Source organism: Xenopus laevis, chromosome 4S, assembly GCF_017654675.1.
Source record: "Xenopus laevis strain J_2021 chromosome 4S, Xenopus_laevis_v10.1, whole genome shotgun sequence".
In the NCBI taxonomy this organism is placed as follows: Eukaryota; Metazoa; Chordata; class Amphibia; order Anura; family Pipidae; genus Xenopus; species Xenopus laevis.
This window is the reverse complement of record NC_054378.1, coordinates 20995720-21008603: the sequence shown is the minus strand read 5'-3', so window position 1 is coordinate 21008603 and position 12884 is coordinate 20995720. Positions and strand designations below refer to the sequence as shown.

Below are 12884 nucleotides of genomic sequence, written 5' to 3'. Positions count from 1 at the left end.
CCGGGGCCTCAGGGACTGAGGAGCCCGACAATGGCTGCGACAGGGACCGTCAGGGTGTAACACGGGTATAAGGACTGATACAGTGACGCACTTACAGACGCAATTTAGCGCGTTCAGGTGCAGCGAGACTTTCTGGAACTGGGGAGTCAGTTTGTCCGTGTGATTCTCTTCTGCTGCCAGACTCCCCCTGCTCCCCGTATACATTGCTTTTCGATACGTTTCTATGCTATACATTTCTATTCAATACTTTTCTGCCACTTTATTTTATAAATCAAACGTTGAATTGTGTCTACTATAATGTGTAAAGTTATGTATCTTTTCCAAATCATTTTCTCTAAATGTATACAGTGATTATGTTTTTAATTGTATAGAGATCGTACATTAGATACATGGACTCATGGGTAGATAGACAATTAATAAATCACAGATCGATAACAGATAGTCGACAGACAGGTAGATATACAATAAATGGTAGATAGAGAAATGACAGTTGGAATAAACTATAGATAGACAGAGACAAGTAGCTAGATAATTGATGATAGATAGATAGATAGATAGATAGATAGATAGATAGATAGATAGATAGATAGATAGATAGATATAATTTATAGATAGTCAGACAGACAGACAGACAGACAGATACATTGGAATAAACTATAGATAGACAGAGACAAGTAGCTAGATAATTGATGATAGATGATAGATCGATAGATCGATAGATCGATAGATGGACGGACGGACGGACAGATACATAGATATAATTTATAGATAGATAGATAGACAGACAGACAGACAGATAGATATATATAATTTATAGATAGTCAGACAGACAGACAGACAGACAGATACATAGATAGATAGATATAATTTATAGATAGACAGACGGACGGACAGACAGACAGACAGACACATAGATATAATTTATAGATAGACAGACAGACAGACAGACAGACAGATAGATACATAGATATAATTTATAGATAGATAGACAGACAGATATGATAGATAGATAGATAGACAGACAGATAGATAGAATTTATAGATAGACAGACAGACAAACAGACAGATAGATACATAGATATAATTTATAGATAGATAGACAGACAGATATGATAGATAGATAGATGATAGATAGATAGATAGATAGATAGATAGATAGATAGACAGACAGATAGATAGATATAATTTATAGATAGTCAGACAGACAGACAGACAGATACATAGATAGATAGATATAATTTATAGATAGACAGACGGACGGACAGACAGACAGACAGACAGACAGACCCATAGATATAATTTATAGATAGATAGACAGACAGACAGACAGACAGACAGATAGATAGCTAGATAGATAGATATAATTTATAGATAGACAGACAAACAGACAGATAGATACATAGATATAATTTATAGATAGATAGACAGACAGATATGATAGATAGATAGATAGATAGATAGATAGATAGATAGATAGATAGATAGATAGATAGATAGACAGACAGATAGACAGACAGTCAGACAGACAGACAGACAGAGATAATAGATAAATAGATAGATAGATAGATAGATAGATAGATAGATAGATAGATAGATAGATAGATAGATAGATAGATAGATAGATAGATAGATAGATAGATAATTGATATATAGAGAGAGAGTGAGACAGAGACAGACAGACAGATAGATGATGATAGATAGGGATACTTTATAGAGAGATAGATGATGGATAGAGATAATTGATAGATAGATAGAGAGAGTGAGACAGACAGAGACTGACAGACAGGTAGATAATAGAGAGACACAGATATACAACTATATCCATAGATAGATAGATAGATAGATAGATAGATAGATAGATAGATAGATAGATAGATAGATAGACAGACGGACAGACAGACAGGTAGATAGATAGATGATAGATAGATAGATAGATAGATAGATAGATATAATTAATAGATAGATAGAGATAATTTATAGACAGACAGAGATAGATAGATAGATAGATAGATAGATAGATAATAGATAGATATAGTAATAGATAGATAGTTAAATAGATAGATAGATAGATAATTGATAGAGAGATGGATAGATGATCGACAGACAGATAGACACATAGATGGATCAATAGATAGATAGATAGATAGATAGATAGACAGACAGATAGATAGTGGACAGACAGATAGACACATAGATGGATCAATAGATAGATAGATAGATAGATAGATGATAGATAGATAGATAGATAGATAGATAGTGGACAGACAGATAGACACATAGATGGATCAATAGATAGATAGATAGATGATAGATAGATAGAGATAATTTATAGAGAGATGGATGGATGATAGACAGACAGACAGTTAATAGAAGGAGTAAAGACTTATGTATTAATTGTAGGCTGAATCTGTTGCTTTTTCAGCTTTTTCTTTTTACTTATTCCTGATGTTGACGAGCCCCTCCAGATCCAACCTTTCTCCCTAATGTAGGACTGGGGTTTCTGCCCCTGCGCACCCCTCACTAACAACCCTGCTGCCCCACCTGTGCCCAGCCCCAGTACATGTAGGGAATCGCTATATTGATGGAGATGAGTGTGAGCCTGCTGCTCTGATCCAATTAACAATGAACTAACTGTCACCTTCAGCTGTTCCCCCTTCCACTGCTCAACACAAAGCTTTCCCCCCAAAATCGTATTAAGCAGCTCTCCCTGCTGTTTTGTTCGGACGTTTTGTGCTGCTGATTTCCATGTCGGTGCTTTAACCATTCAGTAACTTGCGCTGCGCCCGGGCCTCTCATTAGTTAACGGGGAAGTTTAGTAAAAACTCTTTTCCACCAATAAAATTAATTTATCTCAGGCTTATTGGCTTCCGCGCCGCGCTCTGTCCCACGCAATCGATTTTGTCCTCCGCGGGATTCGCTTTTTGGCGACAATCGCGTTTTCATGCCAAATAATTAGTTCCTTATCAATGTAATTAATTATTTTAATTACCGACTGTATATGTGGGTATAATTGTATCTCTGTGTCTCTCTATTAACTATCTGTCTGTCAGTCTCTGTCAGTCTCTATCTATCTATCTATCTATCTATCTATCTATCTATCTATCTATCTATCTATCATCTATCTATCTATCTATCTATCTATCTATCTCTCTATAAATTATCCCTATCTATCTATCATCATCTCTCTCTCTCTCTCTCTCTCTCTCTCTCTCTCTCTCTCTCTCTCTCTCTCTCTGTCTCTGTCTCTCTGTCTCTATATATCAATTATCTATCTATCTATCTATCTATCTATCTATCTATCTATCTATCTATCATCTATCTATCTATTGATCCATCTATGTGTCTATCTGTCTGTCAATCATCTATCCATCTCTCAATCAATTATCTATCTATCTATTTAACTATCTATCTATAACTATATCTATCTATTATCTATCTATCTATTATCTATCTATCATCTATCTATCTATCTATCTATCTATCTATCTATCTATCTATCTATCTATCTATCTATTGATCCATCTATGTGTCTATCTGTCTGTCCATCTATCTATCTATCTATCTATCTATCTATCTATCTATCTATCTATCTATCTATCATCTATATATCTCTCTATAAATTATATCTATCTATCTATCTATCTATCTATCTATCTATCTATCTATCTATCTATCTATCTATCTATTTATATATTGATCCATCTATGTGTCTATCTATCTATCTATCTATCTATCTATCTATCTATCTATCTATCTATCTATCTATCTATCTATCTATCTATTTATCTATCTATTTTCTCTGTCTGTCTGTCTGACTGTCTGTCTATCTGTCTGTCTGTCTATCTATCTATCTATCTATCTATCTATCTATCTATCTATCTATCTATCTATCTATCTATCTATCCATCTATCTATGTGTCTATCTGTCTAGCTATCATCTCTCTATCATCTATATATCTCTCTATAAATTATATTAATCTATTATCTATCTATCTATCTATCTATCTATCATCTATCTATCTATCTATCTATCTATTTATCTATTGATCCATCTATGTGTCTATCTGTCTGTCATCTGTCTGTCCATCTATCTATCTATCTATCTATCTATCTATCTATCTATTGATCCATCTATGTGTCTATCTGTCTGTCGATCATCTATCCATCTCTCTATCAATTATCTATCTATCTATTTAACTATCTATCTATTACTATATCTATCTATTATCTATCTATCTATCTATCAATTATCTATCTATCTATCTATCATCTATCTATCTATTGATCCATCTATGTGTCTATCTGTCTGTCAATCATCTATCCATCTCTCAATCAATTATCTATCTATCTATTTAACTATCTATCTATAACTATATCTATCTATTATCTATCTATTATCTATCTATCATCTATCTATCTATCTATCTATCTATCTATCTATCTATCTATCTATCTATCTATCTATCTATCTATTGATCCATCTATGTGTCTATCTGTCTGTCCATCTATCTATCTATCTATCTATCTATCTATCTATCTATCTATCTATCTATCTATCTATCTATCTATCTATCATCTATATATCTCTCTATAAATTATATCTATCTATCTATCTATCTATCTATCTATCTATCTATCTATCTATCTATCTATCTATTTATATATTGATCCATCTATGTGTCTATCTATCTATCTATATATCTATCTATCTATCTATCTATCTATCTATCTATCTATCCATCTATCTATGTGTCTATCTGTCTAGCTATCATCTCTCTATCATCTATATATCTCTCTATAAATTATATTAATCTATTATCTATCTATCTATCTATCTATCATCTATCTATCTATCTATCTATCTATCTATCTATCTATCTATTTATCTATTGATCCATCTATGTGTCTATCTGTCTGTCATCTGTCTGTCCATCTATCTATCTATCTATCTATCTATCTATCTATCTATCTATTGATCCATCTATGTGTCTATCTGTCTGTCGATCATCTATCCATCTCTCTATCAATTATCTATCTATCTATTTAACTATCTATCTATTACTATATCTATCTATTATCTATCTATCTATCTATCTATCTATCTATCAATTATCTATCTATCTATCTATCTATCATCTATCTATCTCTATCTATCACTCTATCTGTCTGTCTATCTATCTATCTGTCAGTCATCTGTCTGTCCATCATCTATTCATCTCTCAATCAATGATCTATCTATCTATCTATCTATCTATCTATCTATCTATCTATCTATCTATCTATCTATCTATCTATCCATCTATCTATGTGTCTATCTGTCTAGCTATCATCTCTCTATCAATTATCGATAATCTCTCTCTCTCTATCTATTTTATCTGTCTGTCTATCTATGTATCCCAAGATATCTATCACTGTCTATATCTATATCTTTTATCATCTATATATCTGTCTTTCTTTCATCTTTGAATTATCATCTATCTATCACTCTGTCTACCTATGACCTGTCTGTCTATTGATTATGATAATTAAGCTGAGTGATTTATGGTGATCTCACTGATTAATACAGCAATGAATGTTCTAATAAAATTCTAAGACCTTCTAGACAAATGAATTGGGTTGAGTTTAAGTTGAATTCATCCCAATTTAGTCAACCCATAGCCCACAGCCCACTTCTCCTAATTCTATATTTCCACTGTCAGCTTGTACTTTCCATTGGACAAAACGCTTGCCCCTTAAGAAGATTCAAATGAATTTCCATTGATATATTTTGTGGCCTCAGCAGGAGGAGGACAAATAAATTTAGTGGGTTATTTAAATAATTCCGTTTCTATGAGACAAGATGTCATTGGAAAGTTTCTCTTTTTTAAATAGGCATTTAATTAGCCTGTGTGTGTGTTACTGGGCGAACAAAAACTCCTGCTGGGAGACCCCACTGGGGAATAGATGACAGAGAGGCGGCCAATATGCAAATATGATGGCTGCACTTTCTTTGTTGGGTGACCATGGTGCATTGCTTGATTATGAGACCTAATCCAATCATAAACTGCCCCCCTTGAACCAATCAGAAGGGACCAGGGCTCTCTGTGAATGAAGCCCAAGTAGGGAACTTTGTCTAGGACCCATTGTTGGAGCTGTCACATTTGAAAAGGCTTTAGGGAACTGACCAGTATAAAAACCAAGATCCTGGAGGGTAGGCAGCATAACAGAGCCAGAGCTTCAAACTGCACACACCATAAACTCACCTGTTGCACTCTGGAACACTGAAGATTAATTAGAAGAAGATGATGTTCCCAAGCCTCTTAGCTCCCCCTGCGGTGTACCCCAATCTACTGAGACCCACCCCGACTCTGACGCTGCCACAGTCTATCCAGACTGCCCTGTCCAACCACACCAGCTTTTTAATAGAAGACTTGATCAGGATCAGCCGACCAGCAGGATTCCTGCCCAGGGCTGTCCCACCTCCCAGCATGTCCCCTCCAACCTCTGAAAGTCCCAACTGCATGAGCGAGACATCAGACTTGGCAAGAAGAGAGGGTCCAAACCAGACTTCCATTTCTTCCAACAACAGTTCCCCTTTTCTGAAGTTTGGAGTCAATGCAATCCTCTCCTCCAGCCCTAGGACAGGTAGGTGGCCCATTACTTGGTGTCTTGTCTACTTAAGTGAGTTACCCCCATGGCAATGGAATATCATATCTAGCCAGTGCATTTTACAGAAAATAACTATTCAAGTGGTTGGTTGTTTTCTTATTTTTGTATATATTTCTCAGCTGTTATTCAATAAGAAGTGTTGATATCTGTTCATATCCGATGACTGTATCTTTCCATCATGAGATAGCAATGGCATTGCACTATAATTGATCCTTTATTTAACCCATACAATTTGCTGATGAAATTATCCTGCAAATGCTCAAAAGAGATTAATAGGTTACATTCTCCTTTAATTCTGCTGGAGAATTATCTTAGTTGGTACCTACATAGGACTGGGTTCAGATCCCACATCCACCTCTGTGGAGTCCTTGAGGAAATCAGTGACCTCCCTGTGGATCCAAACATAGATTGTAAAATGTTTGAGATTAAGACTTGCGGTATCTGAACAATTTTGGGCTCAGCGTTGTTGCTCAACCACATATGGAGATAGTAATTAGTGTCTCACTTGCACCTCACTCTGCATTTACTCATTGGTTATTAGTGCCGTGTGCCTCAGGAAAGCAGATTGGTTGCTACAGGAGCCCCTATGTTAGGCAATAAAACTTTTCCTCTACTAGGCAGAGCAAGGAATGTGCTTTTTTTCACCTAATCTAATGAGTATCTTTTGCTTACAGAGTCGGCACAAGTCTTGCTCCCCAGCGCCCATCCAAAGCCCTTCACCTTCCCTTACTTTGAAGGATCCTTCCAGCCTTTCATTAGATCTTCCTATTTCCCAGGTAAGTTCACAGCTTTCTTACTTTTCCCCCACCCCAAACATGTCATATTTCTCCAATCCTTGCCACCCTCCCACTCTCTGCTTGGGGAGAAGCTGAACACTAAGGAAATCGGTCTCGCCAATTTGATACCCTATTTAGCTGACATTGTGCAGCTTGGCCCTGATCTACAAATTAGCAGCAATTGTCCTGTTGAAAGTATGAGGCGTTCCCCTTCTCCCAGAGCAACCCTTGCCAGTGCTAAATACCCTGAGATTTTTCTCACAGAATCACTAGCTTTACCACTGGTTTTGAACAAAGCTTTCAGCACCATGACCAATTGGCCAGCGCCCTACGGCCAACCACCCACAGACCCCCCAACTCATGACAGACACATACCAGCCATGCACTAATTTATCATTAAAGGTCATTCACTGGCTGCAAGATTTTCACAAGACCACATAGGGAGAGGCCTTGTGTGGGGTTTTACTGGGGGCCATACAACTCTTTTCCCTTTTCATTTCCATGACACAAACCTAATTAAGGGATACACCAAAATGCCCCTTTCACACTCTAATGATCAAGTTCTTATTAAACCACTCACCAACATATCAAATGTAATTCTCCCCCCTTAGGTATTAAATATCCTTATTTAAGCATTCTCTGAGGGCCCTAAGAGGATGCTGGGAAATGTAGTTCAGCTAGCAAGTCAGGCACCCCTGATTAACATTTGCAAATTTTGTCTTAGTTTGGGGTAAAATTCATCATTATCTGTAGGGATTCTACTGGTCTCACTGATAAATTATTTTACCCACAGTCACTAAAACTATTCTTATTGTACAATATTTAAACTATTCAAAGAAACAGAATAAGTCTTAAATGATTCCCTTGTATGAATCAGCTGGGAGAAATCTTTTTGTATACTGCCTTTGAAATAATAAAGAACTGCCCTCTTTTGGCTTTAGTGTTCACATGGGCGCAGCGGAGGTGGGTCCCGGTTCTATTATAGAATCCAGCGATTGTCCCCTTAGCAAATTACTTCAGCTTTTAAAGAACTTGCTTTTCTCTCCAGTGCCCTTTTAATGGAAGGGCTTTAAAGGGAAGGGCAGAGTTCTGGGCGTCCCCCCTGTCAGCAGAATCCCCCCAATAGACTTGGCAGGCACTTGTGTTTAGTTTGAAAGTGTAAATGGCCTTTGTGGTCGTAATATACGGCTTTAACTGCCTGTCCCGAGTCCTTTCTCTGTTAGTTCATTAGGACACAATTACCATTCACGCCTCATTAGAATCTCTGTCTTCCCTTAGTTCCCATTAAAGGCCCAAACTCTCCCTTTTTATCATACGAATGGCATTGGGAACCAGTCAATGTGATCATTACCTCCCCTTTTCTTTTGCCCAACAGCATTCTTAGAATTTTATTATATATATCAGGATTTTTTTTTAAAGAAAACTGGCTTTTTTTTTTGGAGGCAGAGAAAGAAACGAGAGGGTGGAGGAAACCCCCCCCCCATGAATAGGGAAGGATTAATAAATTAGAGAGGATCCTGCGACCCTTTCCTAAATGTATCTTTTCTGTCATGGAAACCAACTCTCCCTCTTTCTCTTTTTTCCCCACCAATGCCTCAGTGCCCCCCTTCCATGCAGAGATAGGTGGTGGCTCGACCCTTGTCTGTCCCACTTTGATCATTCTCTGGAAGAGGGAACCCATTTTCCCATTGAACATTGATATGAATGGTGCCATTCTGGTGCTGATCCATGTATCAAGAGCAGAAATGATGTTTTGGGTCCGTCTGGCCCAGAGCTGACTCTAGTTCTAAAATTTAGGGTTCATACCTTTCACCCAATGTGTGTGTGTCAGTGTGTAAATAACAATAAAGGAGACAGGGCTAGAATAATCCTGCAGCCAATCACAGTATTAGAATAGTTCATAGACTAGATTAGCCTATAGTCAAACAGATTATTGGAATGGAAAGCATTTAACATATTTGCAGAGCTAGACCAACCTGCAGCAAATCAGAACATTAAAACATACAGAGGACTAAACCAAGCTATAGCCAATCAGTACATGACTTTCACAAGGCTCCACCATCCTGTAGCCAACTGGGACTTTATATAATTCTCAGTAGCCAATCAGAACATAAGAACATTCATAGGCTAAACCTCTAAATTTAATTTCCCTTTTATGTTTTGCAGCTTCCTCTTCGGTGGTGCCCATCCCCGGCACATTCTCCTGGCCCCTGGTCGCTCGAGGGAAGCCCCGCCGGGGCATGTTGCGCAGAGCCGTGTTCTCAGATGTCCAACGCAAAGCTCTAGAGAAGATGTTCCAGAAGCAGAAATATATCAGCAAACCGGACAGAAAGAAACTGGCTGGGAAGCTGGGGCTCAAAGACTCTCAGGTAATTGCCCCTACTGCCCCCTATGGGTGCTGCTATGTTGGGGGAAGGAAGATCATGTTTAATTACCGTGTTTGGAAGAGCAATTTGTAATGAATTAAAATTATTTTCCTGCAGGTAAAAATTTGGTTCCAGAATCGGCGAATGAAGTGGCGAAACTCCAAGGAACGGGAATTGCTGTCCTCCGGAGGGTGCAGGGAGCAGACACTACCCACCAAATTTAACCCCCACCCAGACCTCAGTGACGTGAGCAAGAAATCCTCGGGGGAGGGAGAGGAGGAGCCATTGTGCCCAGGAAACAGCCCCGCCCACGCCTTGCCTTATCAATGCCCAGAGCACCATTTAAGACTTGATACCCAGCTTCCTTCCTCCCCTTTTAACTCCAGCAGTGCCAGTAAACCCTCAGACTTCTCAGACTCAGAGGAAGAGGGAGGGGAACAGGAAGAAGAGATCACAGTCTCCTAATTACTCAACACCATAGAGACTTTGCAAATATGTAAATAAAAAATCTATATTATATTGTACAATAATTGGAGAGACACGACTACATTCCCAAATCTTCTGCATTTAATACTGAACTGTCAAAAAACTGCTGTGAAATCCTGTATATACTGATAATGAGTACTGGGGGGGGGGGCAATCCAAGAGAAAATGCTTTAGCCCCCTATTGGTTTATATTAAAGGGAAAATATACCCTATATACCTGATTTGGGTGGAGCTGCCATATTGATCCCCTTAGCAAAATATTGGGGTGCAGCTTATTATGTGCACTTCTGTGTATGTTTGAATTTAAACATAATATAGAGATAAGGAATGCCCACCATATGCAATAGCCTCCTACTGCACTGTCTACTGTAGGTACTGACCATTCCTTCTTTGCAGATGTGCTTTTATGTAAATGGGAGCTGCCATGCTGATTCTTATTTATCTGATGAGGAATGTGCTCAATCACAGATTGTGCTGACTGTTGATGACCACTAGTAGGCGCTTGTGCATCTGTAAAGAAGGAATGCTATAGACCTAACCCTAAAGAAAATGGGGTTTATTTTTCCTTTAACAAGAACAAGCACAGTTTATTATGTGATACATTTCTAAATTAAATGCAATGGTCTTCCCACACCAGAAAACTCTACAAAATGCACTTTTAACAGAATTTACTGCTGTTGTTGGGGCTCCCAAATCAGGAAATAGTAACACCACCCCCTCCATTTACAATGATTTACTCTGGATCTGATGGTTCTGTTGATGCTACGGGAAGGTCCGACTCTCCGATGGAGAATTGGCTGTTGTTACACAGCTGTGTGTGAACTGTACATTACTGTACAAAGCCGCTGTATGGGGGTTTTATACCAGGTCTATTGTATAGACAATTCCTAGGTCTGATCCTTTTGTTGGTGCTTTTCCTCGTAACTTATGTTACAAAAGATGTTTATGTTGTATAAATATGTATAGTGTGTATATATGACTTCCGATGCCAAATAACAATTAGACATGGAAATATTTCTATTGTTTCGACATTTATTTGTAACTGTGTCCTGAGTTGTTCTTGGGGGGGGTTCTAAAAGGGCCACTGCCATTATAAATTTCACAGCATTGTAACCGATAACTATACTTGACTTCACTGCAATACATAATATTTTAACACACAATGATATCAGTGTAAATCCCCATCCCATGAGATATTCTTTGCCAGTGCATACACTATATTGTATAAGATTCCCAAACCAACATAGGGTGGTGTAATAACATAAGGGTGTAGACTGGCACCTCTGTGTCTGGTTGCATATGGCATGGTATACACAAGGGGAGCTTTCTGTCCTACTCTAACATTAGCCCTACATGGGAACTCTATTAAAGGGGTATAACGGGAGTGCTACAGTCTGCCGCCCTATTGGATAACTCTGATAAAAGCATGACCTGAGCAAATACAGAGGATCAGTGTTTTTCCCCCGTACAAGATCATTATCACCTTTAAGTGGCATTTTCCTTGACATATGGACATCCCCCAGGTGCGATTCCATTAGGTGGGACACAGGAAAAATGAGGTGCCTTGTTTTATACTATATCAAAAGAAAACATGGAGACCTGCTGGAAACAGTGCATGTACCTGTTTTTGGGTCCCCCTCTCAAAGATTCACTGATCTAAATAATTGGAACCCCCCAAAATGTAAATGGCCATGGTAAAAGGCAAATGGACAATATATTATGTTATGTAGGGTCCATGGGTCATTCTGCCAAGAGAGCCTTATATAGAGAGTCATCTGTAGCTGCTAGGAAACAGCGCTCTCCAGTGGTAAAAGCAGAAAAAGCAAAGACATGAATACTTGACCTGGCCATTTGCCTCAGGGATACAGAGGTAAATGTGTTTTACTCAGCAAGCAAGAAAAATCAAATCCAGGATATATGTTTTACATTTTGGAGGATGTGGGAAGGTTTGGGGAGACTGGGTGTGATTATGCAGAACTGGTGCATGGCCAGGAAGGTGTATGGGGCCGATATGGTTCCCGAAGGCAACCCTACTAGAGGTTCTTCTTACTGATAATATATGTCCTGCGCAGCTAACTACTATACCTTGTGCTCTTATCTAACAGTAACCTTGTACCCTGTATTACTCTATATACATACATGGGCAGGCAACATCAACACTTCATAAGAAGAAATACCTTCTGTTTTATGTGCTCTGACCTTCACAAATGTTAGTGAAGTAACGTAATACATTCAGTGTCGGACTGGGATGCCAGGGGCCCACCAGAAAACCTTAGATCGTGGGCTCACTTTCCAAACTATTATTCCTCCTCTTCTCACTCAATCTCTTTATTCTCCTTGTTATCTCAACATGTTATATTTTATTCTTCCATTATTAAGCCTCTAAGAAATAGAGAATGACAATGAAATAGGCCAAATGGTTAGAAGCAAGAGGGCCCACTGACACCTGGGCCCACCGGGAGTTTTCCCTGGTATCCCGGTGGGCTAGTCTGACACTGAATACAGTTGCACTCTTCCTCACATTATTCCCTAACATTATTGTTATATTACCTATATAGAAATGGTCAAGCTCTAGGGACAGCTAGTGGCTATATAAAATATTGTCCTT

At 38.2% G+C, this 12884-nt stretch overlaps 1 protein-coding gene across 1 annotated transcript; it reads left to right on the top strand.

Annotated features, from left to right (window-relative positions):
* The first annotated feature begins 6281 nt into the window (after positions 1-6281).
* dbx1.S (developing brain homeobox 1 S homeolog) lies at positions 6282-10255 on the top strand. Its single transcript, NM_001085741.1, is given in 4 exon segments — positions 6282-6624; positions 7323-7424; positions 9591-9793; positions 9908-10255. Coding segments are annotated over 4 exon segments (996 nt in total).
* Positions 10256-12884: the final 2629 nt, after the last annotated feature.